This window comes from Rana temporaria, chromosome 3 (genome assembly GCF_905171775.1).
Source record: "Rana temporaria chromosome 3, aRanTem1.1, whole genome shotgun sequence".
Lineage (NCBI taxonomy): Eukaryota > Metazoa > Chordata > Amphibia > Anura > Ranidae > Rana > Rana temporaria.
In genome coordinates, this window is record NC_053491.1 from 470945159 (window position 1) to 470960777 (window position 15619).

At 43.8% G+C, this 15619-nt stretch overlaps 1 protein-coding gene across 1 annotated transcript in view; it reads left to right on the forward strand.

Annotated features, from left to right (window-relative positions):
* Positions 1–2132: 2132 nt before the first annotated feature.
* The window catches only part of LOC120933628 (NXPE family member 3-like), a 28128-nt gene continuing 14641 nt past the window's right edge, over positions 2133–15619 (forward strand). Inside the window, exons 1-2 of the mRNA XM_040346938.1 lie at positions 2133–2806; positions 7807–8027. Coding sequence (XP_040202872.1) covers positions 2318–2806; positions 7807–8027 — 710 coding nt within the window. The 5' untranslated portion in view covers positions 2133–2317. The remainder of the gene's footprint in view (positions 2807–7806; positions 8028–15619) is intronic.

Below are 15619 nucleotides of genomic sequence, written 5' to 3' on the forward strand. Positions count from 1 at the left end.
GGGGCGCGTTTGTCCAGTCGGCCTGTATGGGAGAGACCTCCCACTGTCAAAGTGAGCTGGTCTGGATGAATTCCAGGGCCACATTTTTGTCCCAGTCTAGCCCTGGGTTTAGTATATAACACAAACTAGTTGGATATACTTGGCATTGTGTAACTTGATCATGCTAGCTACATATTATTGCATTTATACTGCACTGACATTGTTTTGTTCTTGCTTGCCACTGAGACTGCTGATGGAAATCTTTACGTCATTACTTTCTCTTTTTAATCACTGTTAACAGGACAAAGTCCTACAAAGTTGTAAAAGATATGAATGTTATGGATTAATAACACTTGTAAACCTCACTTAGAGAAGATGAAGGAACTAGCTGTCTTCCTTGGTGTATTGTGCATCGCCTGTTTTGCAGGGGTGAGTTTAAATTTCACTATATATCTTCCATGCAAATACATCTCATTTCTTGGTGTCATCTTTGAAATCTCAGGCTTCAGTTAGTTCAGTCTAAAACAGAGATTTCATTGTTTGGTGGCTGCTGGAGAGTTAAGAACTCTGATGGTATCTTCTATCTTGCCAATGAGTATGAAATAGATAATACTTATACTCATTCACAAAAGAAAAAGCTGTGACCCTAGAAACAAATACACCCAAAACATTTGACAAGTCCTTTTAAAAAAAGGAAAAAAAGAAAAAGCCCCCAAAATTCCCTTGTTGTAATCTATTGTAGACATGTACACACTGACATATTTAGTTTCGGAATTTCGTTTTTGTTAGAAAAATAAAATGATTTAGTTACTTCAGAAATTTGTTTTTATTTATTTTGTTTCATAAAAAAATGCATTTGTCTGAAAATCCAAATTAATTAAGGTCCAATCTGTCAATTGAAGGCTTATGGTGTCTGTTGAACGTTCTAAGAAGATTCGACCAAGCAGCTAAACTGTACGATGCCGCAATTGTACATTTCCGGTCGAATGTTCCGCCCACAAGCTATAGTAGAATTCTAATCTTGTAGGACTAGTAATAATTATATTCATTAATTATTATTACTAGTCAACCAACATTAGAATTCTTCTATAGCCTATGGGCCGAGCATTTGACCAAAAATGTCCGCTCGTGGCGATCGTATATTTTTAGCTGCTTCGTTGAATCTTCATGTCTCTATAATGTTGAATCTTTTCTGTCTATGTCGACTCTTTTCTCTCTATGTCGAATCCTCATGTCTCTATAATGCCAAATCTTTTCTCTCTATGTCAAATAATCTTGGACCAATAGAGTTAGGTTAGGCACATTCAACCGCAGGTACGATGGACACAAATTGCTATTGTCACCGTCATGTTGAATATTCTATCTATATCGAACTGTTGTCGCAACAAAATGAAAATAAAGCATTTTTTATGTCGGATTTTTCGGATTTCTGACTCGGCACATTCGTTATCGTTTGTTAAAACGAATGTGAAAATCCCAGAAATTCGGACAAAAACTAATGTACATGTCTAATCTATTGAATTTGTCAATCATGTTGCCAGGGCCGATCTGCCCTATAGGCTCACTATGCAAGCCGCTTAGGGCTCTGCAAAGCTGTGGAGGGCCCCACAAATTACTAGAGGCCCCACCTGGTGAGGAGTAATTTTCGACCCCGCTTCTCAACTCGCTGGCTGCTTGGGAGAAGAGGTAAGAAGTCAGCACCCCCTGCTTCTCACTTTAATGTAAGATGTCGCAGGACACCCCCTCCCTCCGCTTATCAACTTTAATCTTTAATGTGACATGTCACTGTCGGCAGCACTTAGGGCCCCAGGGAGGTCAGGATCGGCACTGCATGTTGCCCAGCAATGCAGATCCATGTCAACACCAAAATAAAAATAAAAACCTTTAGCTCATTAGACATGTCCTGCTCGTTCACATATCATCCACTGAATGGAAATTTTGGTGGATGACAGCCATTATACACAATGGGGCGGGGTCTCCCTCATAGATGATGTTGCTGCATGACTGGGATTCCCATCAATTTAAGTCAGTGGGGTTGGTGACATCACTATTAGTGAAGGACTCAATGGTGCCTGCACAACCAGTGTCTATAATGACCATTAAAGTCACTGGCAACATTTTTTTATATGACTGGGGATTCTAGCTAGGTAAGTGTCTACACCCGCTGGCATCCTTAGCAACCATTGACAGCAGGAAGCTGGTTCTTTTTGCATATCAAGGTTTCCTTTTGCATATTAAGTAACCTGTCAGGCAAAATGGTACTTATACTTTATGAATAACTAGCACCAATTGTTATTAATATTATTTAACCAATGTTTATTACCAGATTATTTCCAATATGTTATGGAGAGACCATTTCAATATTGTGGGTAGTCATCCAGTTACATTGGAAGCCACATCTACACCAACATTTCCAGTAATCGGCCCTCAAAGTCAAGAACTTAACAATCTGCTGAAGATGATTGAATGGCCCCTGGCTCCAGCCAATGTATCCCTGGAATTTTCCACCCACTCAAAGACTTCTCAATATTTTATAATCAATCCTCGGGCTACTTATGTGATTGGTGAATCACTGGAGGTTCTAATTATTGCTAAGGACCACAAGGGTCGGACAAAGAACTATGGAGGGGATTTATTTCATGTGAAGCTTCACTCTTTGAGTCTAAAAGCCGGAGTGAGTGGCACTGTTACAGACCATAATAATGGTTCCTATACAGCAAGGTTTATTCTTCAGTGGTCTGGAGAAACTATGATCTCTGTTAGACTCATGCATTCCAGTGAAGCTATCGCAATTTTACATCAAAAGAGGGATACTCGACCAGACAAGGTAATGCAATGCATGGTTGGTAAGGATAATAATAAAAAGGTTCTCCAAGAAAGAGTAGCATTTACCTCTGCTTACAGTGATGAGCAGAGCGTTTTCATCCAAATACATTTTGATGCTGGAAAAAATGTGCTAAAGCAGATACTCCCATTTTTGTTTATTAAACCGGAGTTCCGACTCAGAAAAAATACAATACAAATACTGTAGCTGCTGACTTTTAACAAAGGGCACTTACCTGTCCAGAGAGCCCGGGTGCAGGCGCTTGCATCCTTACTAAGGGAAACAGGAAGTGAAGCCTCTTTCTGAATGGTCCCTGCTGTCTTCTGGGACCTGTGTGTCTCCCAGAAGGCAGCGGGGGAGGGGCCAGACATTGCGTAGTTCGCCCGCACAGAGTGCACTGATCTTTTACCGGAAGTGGGAGAAGATACCTGAATTTGACAAGTATCTGCTCCCACCTCCCCCTGAAAGGTGTCAAATGTGCCACCTGAGGGAGGGAGGAATCCAATCCGTGGAAGTTCCATTTCTGGGTGGAATTCTGCTTTAAGCTGTTTATCTGCTATATCTGCTCTGTGGTATATTCACCACAGGCCTTGCCTAATTCAATGTGCATATAAATGTACAATTCCTCATGTATCACAAACGTACTGAGCGACATACCAGAGGACTAGGGGCACTCTTTAAGTTTAGAGGAAAAAAGATTAAAGCCCTGTACACACGATCGGATATCTGATGGAATCTAATCCGATCGATTTTTCCGTCGAATATCAGATGAAGCTGACTTTCATCAGTCTTGCCTACACACCATCAGTCAAAAATCCAACCGTGCCAAAACACTCTGACGTACAACACTACGATGAGCTGAAAAAATGAAGTTCAATGCTTCCGAGCATGCGTCAACTTGATTCTGAGCATGCATGGATTTTTGACCGATGGACTACCACACAGACAATCGTTTTTTTCTATTGTTTTTTTATCCATAGGAAAATTTTAAAATATGTTCTATTTTTTTTCACCAATGGAAAACAAACCCATGGGGCCCACACACAATCGGTTTGTCCGATGAAAATGGTCCATCGGTCCGTTTTCATCAGATAAACCGATCGTGTGTACAGGGCTTTAATCTCCAAATCAGAAAGGTTTCTTCACAGTAAGAGGTGTGAAAATGTGGGACTCCCTGCAGATGTGGTTCTGGCCAGATCAGTTGATTGCTTTAAAAAATGCCTGGATTCTTTCCTAAATGTACATAATATAACTGAGTACTAAGATTTGTAGGTAAAGTTTATCCGGGGAAAATCCAATTGCCTCTCGGGGGATCAGGAAGGAATTTTTTCCCCTGCTGTAGCAAATTGGAGCATGATCTGATGGGGTTTTTGCCTTCCTCTAGATCAGGGGTCTGCAACCTTTAAGACATAAAGAGCCACTTGGACCCGTTTCCGAATGAAAAAAAAAACTGGGAGCCGCAAAACCATTGCGACATTTAAAACAAATATAACACTGCTAATTGATATTGTACAGTATTGCATTTGCTGGGCATGTGGAGGTGGAATCTTATCTGATATTGTCAAGATTCCACCTCCACATGCCCAATATCGGATAAGATTCCACCTCCACATGCCCAATATCGGATAAGATTCCACCTCCACATGCCCAATATCGGATAAGATTCCACCTCCACATGCCCAATATCGGATAAGATTCCACCTCCACATGCCCAATATCGGATAAGATTCCACCTCCACATGCCCAATATCGGATAAGATTCCACCTCCACATGCCCAATATCGGATAAGATTCCACCTCCACATGCCCAATATCGGATAAGATTCCACCTCCACATGCCCAATATCGGATAAGATTCCACCTCCACATGCCCAATATCGGATAAAATTCCACCTCCACATGCCCAGCAAATGCAATCATCATCATCATTACAAAATCATCAGCCCCCCTCACCATCATCATTACAAAATCATCAGCCCCCCCCCCTCACCATCATCAGCCCTCCACCATCATCATTACAAAATCATCAGCCCCACCATCATTAATTACATCACCATCACCCTCAGCCCCCCCCCCCCTCACCATCATCATCATCAGCCCCCCCCCCCACCATCATCATTACAAAATCATCATCCCCCATCATCATCATCAGCCCCCCCCCCCCACCATCATCATTACAAAATCATCAGCCGCCTCACCATCGCAAGCCAGCCGACACCATCATCATCATCAAAAAATCATGCCAGCCCCCACCATCATCATCAAAAAATCATGCCAGCCCCCACCATCATCATTAAAAAATCATGCCAGCCCCCACCATCATCATCATTAAAAAATCATGCCAGCCCCCACCATCATAAAAAAATCATGCCAGCCCCCACCATCATCATCATAAAAAAAATCATGCCAGCCCCCACCATCATCATCATCATAAAAAAATCATGCCAGCCCCCACCATCATCATAAAAAAATCATGCCAGCCCCCACCATCATCATTAAAAAATCATGCCAGCCCCCACCATCATCATCATAAAAAAATCATCAGCTCCCCTCACCATCGCAGGCCAGCCCCCGCCCCCCCCCCACCATCATCATCAATGATGATGGTGGGAGGGGGGGGGGCTGGCTTGCGATGGTGACGGGAGCTGATGACTTTTTAATGATGATGATGGTGGGAGGGGGGGGGGGCTGGCTTGCGATGGTGAGGGGAGCTGATTATTTCTTAATGATTCATCATTAAAAAATCATCAGCTCCCCTCACCATCGCAAGCCAGCCCCCCCCCCCCTCCCACCATCATCATCATTAAAAAAAATTAGCTCCCGTCACCATCGCAAGCCCGCCCCCCCCCCCTCCCACCATCATCATCATCATCAAAAAAAATTAGCTCCCGTCACCATCGCAAGGCAGCCTCCCCCCCCCCCCATCATTATCATTAAAAAATAAATAGCTCCCGTCACCATCGCAAGGCAGCCCCCTCATTGTAAGCCCCTCACAGCCTTACTGTTCTGTGCTGTGTCACGATGCTCCCCCACACTGGCGCGCTGATAAATGTCCCGCCCTCCTCCTCTAGACCAGCTTGTGTGACAGACAGCACACTGGCTCTATCACACAAGCTAGTCTTCTAGCAGGAGGAGGGCGGGACATTTGTCACAGTGCGCCCGAACTGTTAACTCCGGGATCGCTGTGTAAAGTCCTCCGCTGGCCGCAAAAGGTGTCCCGGAGCCGCGGCAAAGGTTTAAAAGAGCCGCATGCGGCTCCGGAGCCGCGGGTTGCCGACCCCTGCTCTAGATCAACTGTGGGTGTAGGTTTGTGTATATAAGATTGTATTTTTTTTTTGGTTGAACTTGATGGACTTGTGTCTTTTTTGAACTATGTAACTATACCAGTGTAGCACTTCCCCCGTAGGAGCTGCTGGTTTAGATTTGGGTTTTGCACGTTACCTCTAAGTTCGTTGTCAGCGGAAGAAAGTCTGTAGAAATTGCAATGTCCACACAAGATGTAAAACCTTCAACTGGTAGGTTTTATTTATGCTGCATAAAACATGTGAAGAGTATAGAGAGAAGGAGAAGGTTCAGGTACTCGGTACAGAATGCACAAAAATGTGTAAAGTTCCAATATTCACCACTCCCTCTTGAGTGGGTATTGCTCACCTGGATAGACCCCTCTCACATGGCCTAGCAGCCGGAATTATGCACGGACAGTATGAGAACAGTCTCTGCCACAGACCGTCTGAGAACGAGAATGGATAGTCAGGAATCCTCTGCTACATGATTTAAGTCCCGAACTTCCCGCCTTACAGTCAAAGAGCCTTTAAGCCAATCCGGTGGACTATAAGACAAGTAGAGTACTGGATCCCTGTAAAACAAAGTCACCCGGCCTAACCAGAGACATTAGCTTGCTTTGCTTGATCTCCAGGGCAGGTCCTCCCCCCGGTTTCCTACGTTAAGCACTTCCCTCACTTGGATGGACAGCTTGGGATCCCCTTTAGAATCATCTGCCCCTTAAGTACCCCTCACCGGCATGCACAGCGGGGCACCACTCCCACTGGGCTGCTGCCGAGAAGGGTCTGTATATACACACCTTCTTACCTTTGCCCTTGGACTATTGGGTACCACTACTTGAGGTACCTGTGCTTTGCGCCTTTTTTACTTGTTTAAGATATAGACACAAGATGGTATACAAATAGAAAAACATGAAAGGGACCAAAAACAGGATACAGCATGATATTTTAGACATAAAGTAAAATACCACAACCAAAATATATGGTTCTACAGTAGCATAACAGGGCGGAGGATCACACTTTCTATTCTCCCCTCCCCCCCCCTGAGCTCCCAGAGGGGGGGAGGGAGGAGTATTAGATCGATCTTGATCAGAGTCTACGTATCGTAACATAGCATGAAACCTAAAACCAAAGAAAGGCACCCTCATTAGAGAGAGAGAAGGATAGAAAGAAAGAGAGAAAGAGAGAAAGAAAGGAGAGAGAGAGAGAAAAAAACGGAGGGTTAGCCAAAATAGAGAAAAAGAGGGGCAAGTAGAAGCAGGAAAAATGGGGGAGAGACAAAGACATTTCTAGGGAGGGGGGTAGAGGCAGGGGGAAAAACAAAGAAGGGACAAGTGAGAGGGGAACATGAGTGCATCCACACCCGCCCCCCTTCCCCCACTAACCCAAGCACAACGGCGAAAGCAATGCCGCGGTCAAACGACAACCCTAAGAGACAAGCTGAAGGTATCTGACAGTGGTTAAAAAAATTATTTTTTTCCATTTCTACCGGAAATCCTCATGAATATTTTATTAGTCTGCATGAGATTTACTGAAATGGGTGCACACGGAATCTAGTGCAGCTGTGCATAGTAAGCAATCAGCTTCCAGGTTTTATTGCCAAAGCTTAATTGAACAAGTTGAAGTTAGAAGCTGATTGGCTACCATGCACATCTCCGCCAGATTCTGTGTGCCCCAGTTTTAGTAAATCTCCCCCTAATGTGTTTTCTTTTTGGCTTACAGCTGTTCTTTAATGGCTACTTTGAGAAAAATGGGACCCAGGAAGTGGTTGAATGCAATTTTGATCTGCCTGGGCAGGATGTCTGTGAATATTATGATCAGCACAATGGAGAAAAGTGGGTGTGTCAGCGGCCAAAGGCTCTCCCATGTGACTCCTATTATTACCACTCAATGGGAGGAATTCGCAATGTCCTAAGCAAAGAAGAGAAACCATTCTTCTCAATGTAACTTTTTTTTTTCTATTTTCACCTTGTTCCGTAATACTGTTTGTAAACCATTGAGTGGTTTTAGCCATGATATAGTAATGTTTAGTTATAACCCAACTCCAGTCCCCATGTTTTTAATTGTATGTGTTTCACATTTAAAAAAAAATAAATAAAAAAAATACTCCCTGCAATACTCACCCTGCGCTGTCTCCTGTTGACTTGCTGTTTTGCAATCCAGGGCTTGCCATTCTCCAGATCAAACAAAAGTTACATTAAAGCGGATCTCCACTCTAAAGTGGAGTCCCGCTGATCGGAACCCTCCCCCCCTCCGGTGTCACATTTGACACCTTTCAGGGGAGAGGGGGGTGCAGATACCTGTCTACAGACAGGTATCTGCACCCACTTCCGGCCCTACGATACGGGCAAAGGACGGGTTTTTTCCTTCCTTCCTGTCCGTCCCCCCGTTGTATGCTGGGAACACTCGGCTCCCAGCACACAGCGGGAGCCAATCGGCGGGCGCAGCGCGACTCGCGCATGCGCCGTAGGGAACCGGGCAGTGAAGCCGGAGCGCTTCACTTCCTGGTTCCCTCACCGAGGATGGAGGGGGGAGCAGCAGGGTGACGAGCGATCGGCTCGTCATCTGCTGCGATCACCGCTGGACTCCAGGACAGGTAAGTGTCCTTATATTAAAAGTCAGCAGCTGCAGTATTTGTAGCTGCTGGCTTTTAATATATTTTTCCCGTGGCACATCCGCTTTAACGTTTTCTGCAACTAACGACTGCAGCTAATTGCATTGTAACATTTTTTGTTCGCATATTACCAAGAAACTATACAATAAAATGCTGTTATAGCAGTTGGTGAAAAAAGACAGTGGCTCTGCTACTCAATGGAAGGGCCATCTAAAAATGGATCAACCACAATTCTAATGCCGTGTACACACGACCGTTATTCATGTCATGGAAAAAAACAAAGTTTTTCTCGACGTGATTCTTCTCAAACCTGCCTTGCCTACACACGATCGAGATAAAAAATGCTTGAGCAAAGCGTGCTGACGTACAACGGCACTATAAAGGGGAAGTTCCATTTGAATGGCGCCACCCTAAGGGCTGCTTATGCTAATTTCCCCATCTCATAACTTGCTTTCCCCCTCATTAAAGCATGCACGCGACTTTTTTTCAAGACGTGAAAAACATCGACATGAAAAACGGCGAGAAAAAATAGAGCAGGTTCTACATTTTTTTTTTTTTTTTTTCTTTTTTTTTTTTTTTTTTTTTATTTTTACCACCTCAGCTTTTGTCCAATCCTAGAGACCAGCTCATGATTTGATGCTTCTTACGTCTCAGTTAGTGGGTTGCATCATATGTGGTATATATTCTATGTTCCTTGTGTTTTTTTTTTTTTTTTTTAAATCATTCAGGCCAACTCGCAAATGAAGAAAGAGAAAAATAGCTTATTACATTTGCTTGCTATTATGGCACTAAATTATTTACACCCCCCCCCACCCCTTGGCTCCCAGGAATCTCAAACTTATCCCTCAGGATACTAGAGCACTCTCTAGCATTTATCAATCATAAATAGTATGTGATTTCCTCGAGGAAATGACCATATAAGAAGAAGCTATTGTTGTCATGCTATTGCGTATGGCTTGTTAGTAGCTTAACCTTACTCTCTCTGCGTAACTCCAAGTTTTTTTATAGTCTCTCCATTTTTCCCATTTCTCCCTATGTTCCCCGATCATCTCTAGATGACTGACCTTTAACTCTTCCAGCCTATACGTTTCCTCCACTTCGTCTATCCAGTTCCAGACGTGTGGACTTTCCGTCTCCTGCCACATTTTGGGTATAAGTTTCTTAGCGGCATTTAGAAGATGAGGAAGTAAAGACTGCTTATATTTTTTTTTTCCCTCTTGGCTGCAATGAAAGAGCACGACCCAAGGGTCTCTCTTTAACTCTTCGCCCGTAATAACCTTGATTTGACTCAAGATTATGTCCCAGTAGGTTTGTATTTTTGGGCATAACCACCAAAGGTGGGCCATCGTGCCTCTTTCTGTACAGCCCCGCCCACACTCTGCGGTCTGATCCGCTTTGTATTTATTTGCTTTTTCCGGGGTGATATACCACCCTGAGATACACTTGTAATTTGTTTCAGCAGTTCGTATATCGATAGCGGATGCATGGGTAAGGTGCATAATTCTCTTAAAACAATTTGTCCCTCTTGTGATTCCTAATTCTCTTTCCCATTTACCTATAAAGGGTGTTTCGCTCCGTGAACCTATCTTTACCAATAACTCATATAGTTTAGTGATGGTGCCCTTTGAATTCTTAGTTTTGCAAATTTTTTCAAGTGGAGTTAGCTCCGCCTCCGTCCGTAATGGGCGGGGGAGGTGCCGCACAAAGTGGTGCAACTGTGAATAATGCCACCTATCTAGATTCCAGAATTCCGTTTTGACTCTCAAATCTTCATAGGTCATTATTTCTCCGTCTTTAATGATATCCCCTAAGTGAACAGTGTCTACTTTAATCCAATTCCCTCCAATTTTATTTTCGCCTGGTGCAAAATAAGAGTTTTCTTTTAAGTTCATTAATGGGGAATTAAATTTTCCCTCTAATTGTGTCAGGGTCCTATCCCACATTCTTAAAGTGTCCCGTGTTAAATCTTGTGTTTTGTGATCTAGTGCTCTGTGTTGTGCAGGGATCCAAATAATATTATTCAAATATTTACTTGTTGATGCTTTCTCAATTTGGACCCACCTTTTGTCCCTCCTATCCCGTGCCCATTCTATGGCCCGTGATAAGACCGCTGCCTTATAATAGCTTTTAATATCCGGAACTGCCAGACCGCCGAGTGGCTTTCCCTGTTTTAAGATGGAGAGGGATATTCTGTGCTTCTTATTTTTCCAGACATAGTTTAGTAACAGAGCATTGAGAATTCTCAAATATTGCTGAGGGAGGGCTATGGGAACTAATAAAAATTTATAAAGAATTTTTGGGACAACAACCATCTTCAGCATATTAATACGTCCTATCCATGATATGGGTTTATTTACCGTTCTTTTTAATTCGCTCTTAATCTCATTTAATAAGGGAACGTAGTTTATTTTATACATCTTCTGGGCTGTGTTGGCCAATTTAATACCTAGGTACTTAAGTTCCTTGGTCCAGGGAAACGCACAGATCTCCTTGACACGTCCCACCTCCTTTTTGTTTAAGTTGATATTCAGAATCTCAGATTTAGTTGCATTAATTTTGAAGTTAGAAAAGGCACCGTATTGTTGCAACACTTCAGAGAGCTTAGGAATAGAGTTAACCGGATTGGTCAGGTAGAACAAAATATCATCGGCAAAAGCCGATAATTTATGTTCCTCTCCTTCTACTCTAACTCCATTGATGTCGGGGTCGTTACGAATTGTAGACAGCAGAGGCTCTAACGAAAGAATGAAAAGAAGAGGGGACAGGGGACATCCCTGCCTTGTCCCGTTTTTCATCTCAAAGGAATCAGATAATGTTCCATTGATTTTTATTTTTGCAGTGGGATGGTGATAAAGTGTTTTAATCCAACGGGACATCCTGTTTCCTAATCCCATAACCTTTAGAGTCTCCATCATGAGCCCCCAGTCTACCCTGTCAAAAGCTTTTTCAGCATCGACCGACAGAAATAGACCTGGGGGCACATTCTGCCTTATGGACTGCTGCAAGAGGATTGCCCTTAGGCTGTTATCTTTGCCCTCTCTGTTGGGCACAAAGCCTACCTGATCGGGGTGGACCAAGACGTGCATAGCCCCTTTCAGTCGCCCCGCAAGAATCTTAGCAAAAAGCTTGGTATCTATATTTAGGAGAGAGATAGGTCTGTATGCCGAACAGAGAGAGCTATCTTTCCCTTCCTTCAAAATTATTGCGACCACTGCCGCCGTGGCTTCCCTACTGATTTCGAATTCAGACCCGAGCCCATTGAAATATTTGCACATCCACGGTATCAAGATGTTGCTATATCTCTTATAATACAGGGAGGAAAACCCATCCGGTCCCGGACTTTTTCCGCCAACAGTGGTGTTTATAGCTACTTTTATTTCTTCTTCGGTTATGGGGCGGTCCATATTTAAGCTATCCATCTCCTCTAATCTGGGAAGTCCTGCCCTGTCTAGGAAGTCCCGGATCTTCCCCTCTTTTTCCCCTGCCTGGCACCTTTGGTTTTTTAATGTATAAAGTTCCTCGTAATAATTTTTGAAGGAATCCGCAATTTCTCTGGTTGCATAAACCATTTTCCCGTCTTTCCTTTTGATTTTTTCGATGTAGTTTCTAGCTTTCTTTTTTTGAGCCATTTTGGCTAGGAGCCTGCTTGGTTTGTTGCCCCATAGGTATCTCTCTTTGGAGATACAGTTAAGTTTATTTCTCGCTTCCTGTTCCATAATCTCCTTGAGGGCATCTCTCTTAATAATTAAATTTAGATATGTTTCTTTTAATCCCTGCTCTTTGTGTTCACGTTCTAGAATCTCTATATCTTTAATCAGGGTGTTTGCATTACTTTTCATCTCTTTTTTTTTTTTGGTGGCCTCCGCAATTAGAATTCCTCTAATGTACGCTTTGTGTGTCTCCCAAAGGGTTGCACTATTTATCCCTTCTGTATCGTTGATATGAAAAAATTGTTTCAATTCCGCCTCTACCCTACTTGCCCCTCCTTCATCTCGTATCAGACTATCATCTAGACACCACACCGGCCTCTGTCTCTTTTGTGTAAAGAGTTTGATTTTCATAGAAATTGGTGCATGATCTGACACCGTCATAATTCCTATGTCCGTCTCTGTTATAGAGTCCAGCAACCTATGGTCCACCAAGATGTAGTCGATTCTGGAGTATGTTCCGTGGGGGGTAGAGTAAAACGTGAAATCGTGAGCTTTTGGATGAAAAATCCGCCAAACATCAACTAGTTGGTGGTCATGAATCTTCTGTTTAATTCTTTGTAGAAGCCCGTTTCTTGTCTCCCTCCCACGGAACGTACTGTCTTCTTTCGGATCCAAAACAAAATTAAAGTCGCCCATCAGAATAGTGTATCCCTTTGCGAAATCATTCAACTTTCCCAGAATTTTCCCTAGGTATTGGGTTTGGTGAACATTTGGGGCGTATATATTTGCTAAGGTATAGACAATGTTGTCAATCCTTACCCTTAGGAATAAAAATCTCCCTTCTGGGTCTGTCATCCTTGCCTCTAAAGTGAAACCAAACCCCCTTGTGAACCCGATTGCCACGCCCCTAGCACGTTTCGAGATAGAATCACCGTAGAACCAGGTGGGGTATGCTGGGGAAAAAAGCTTGATATTCGCGTCAATGGTTAAATGAGATTCCTGAACAAATACTACATCCGCTCTTAGTTGTTCGATCTCTGCAAGGACCTTAAGTCTTTTAACGGCGGAATTTAATCCCTTAACATTGTAGGATAAAAATTTTACTTCTGTCATTATTTTATAACTAGATCATTTCGTGCTAAACTGTCCCTGAGATTCCTTGGGAGCCAAAATCCCTATTCCCTTCACCCTTACCCCCCCCCCGCACCCTCCTCCCCCCTCCCTCCGTGGCCAATACATTCCTCCTCTCCTTCCCCCTCCCCCCCCTTGCCCAGGCCTATGCATCGCCTCTGAACCGTAGGGATCCTTGGTACCCCCTACCCGTCGGTTCTTATGGATGAGGTGGAGCACCCCTGCGACCCTCCCATCCATCTTCCCCAGGACTTTCCAGGGGATTTGATCTTATATGGTTGGGGTAACAGATCCGCCCTCCCCGTTCCCTTCCCTAGTCATCCCCTCCCCCCCCTAGCCCCCCCCAGCGCCCGGGAGCACCTCCAGATTTCACCCCGAGGGCCAGGCAATTATCCGCTAACTATTCAACCCATCCGGGTAAGTCCACTGCAGGCATATCCAATTTGCGGCAGAACCCTGCCAGGTCCTCGGGAAATATTAATTTTGCTGACACCCCTTCTTTCTGGCCTATCAGACAAGCCGGGAAGCCCCATTTGTAATTTATGTTATGCAGACGCATCTGCTCTAATAAGGGTTTTTGGAGTCTTCTTCTGGCCAGAGTTTCCCATGCCAAATCCGTGAAGATCTGAATCTCCGTGCCTGCATAGGATAAGGGAGGTTTTCTTCTCAGTTTTAACCAGATCTCCTCTTTATGTTCGAAATATCTGAACCTAGCAATGATGTCCCTGTGCCAATTTCCTCCTCCCTCTCTAATCTTCCCCACACGGTGGACCCGTTCCAATTTAAGGGGGCCTTCTGTGCCGTTATCCAGGAGGGGGAGAAACAGATCATTGAGGATTTTTCTCAAGTCTTCACCCTTCTCCTCCTTAATTGATCGTATTCTTAAGTTTTGCCTTCTATTACGGTTCTCTTGATCTTCTAATCGGTATTGCAGCCATCTCTGGTTTTGTTTCATAGTCAAGTGTTGGTTTTTTAATTCGCTAAGATCAAGATCTTGCTTTTCTATTCTTTTCTCAACTTCCTCTACTCGTTCTAACATATGGAATAGGTCGGTTCTTAATGTACTAATTTCCTCTCTTATTACATTCTCCACCCTTTTTAACATTACGTCCATTTCACCCATGGTGGGGACATGGGAGCCCAGGCTGGGGTCATCCATTTGGTTAGATACGTGTTCTGAATCTGTTGAAATATCGGCAATTGGGGATGGCAATCCCCCCACTCCCTTTTTAGTAATCCCAGTTTTTTCAATTTTTTTTGTCGGGCCTGGGCTCTTTGAGCTCCCGTCCGGGGTCATGTAGTGTCTGATCGTACTCACGGAGGAAGTCTCTTTGGGGATTTTCGGGGCAGCCCCCCTTGTTGACTTGTTCATATTGTATTTCTTTGTCGTTCTGATACGTTTCCCCAGTTTGAGCAGAGAGGGGCAGGCCTCCACCCCCCCTTCTCTCTTTTTTTTATTTTTTCTTTATTTTCTTTTTTTTCCCTCCTTTTGACGCTGTATATATTTTTTTTTTTTCAAAACCTGCTGAGACGGAAGTTGAGAGTACTAGGGGGAGATATTGGTTGTTTCTGAAAAACGGCAAGAATACTGACTCCCAGTATTTCCAGAGCTCTTTAAAAGTTTCCGTGAACTACCCAGAACGTTAGGGTGGGTGGACAGGAAGAGTTGCGTACCCACTGATTTGAGGGAATTTTCACCCTCGAAACCTTTAGAGACCGTCTTGGGGTACAGAAAGCTTTTAGGTAAAGTGGGCCTGCTGCACGCTATGCCCTCTATCGACCTCTGCTCGCCCAGCAAAAAAAAAAACTAGGTTAGACCAGTGGTGTTGGCTGCAACTCCAGTGTTCCCCTGGTGCTCCGGTCCGGCCTTCCTGTGATTTAACCTAGCCCTGCGGAGGTGGGAATAGTGTCTCTTATGTGACTGGTACCTAAGCTCCTGATGTGATACCTTAGCACTATTTCCCCTTTAAATATATATATATATATATATATATTTTATCTTTTTTTTTTTTATTCTTTTCCCCTTCCCTTCCAATTGCCGGTCGGGGTAGGTAAGGCCCCTAGAGAGCGGCTGTCCAATATTTTTCGCCAGTAGACCCAAGCAATGCCCCCTAGAGACCCATAAACAAACAACAATTGA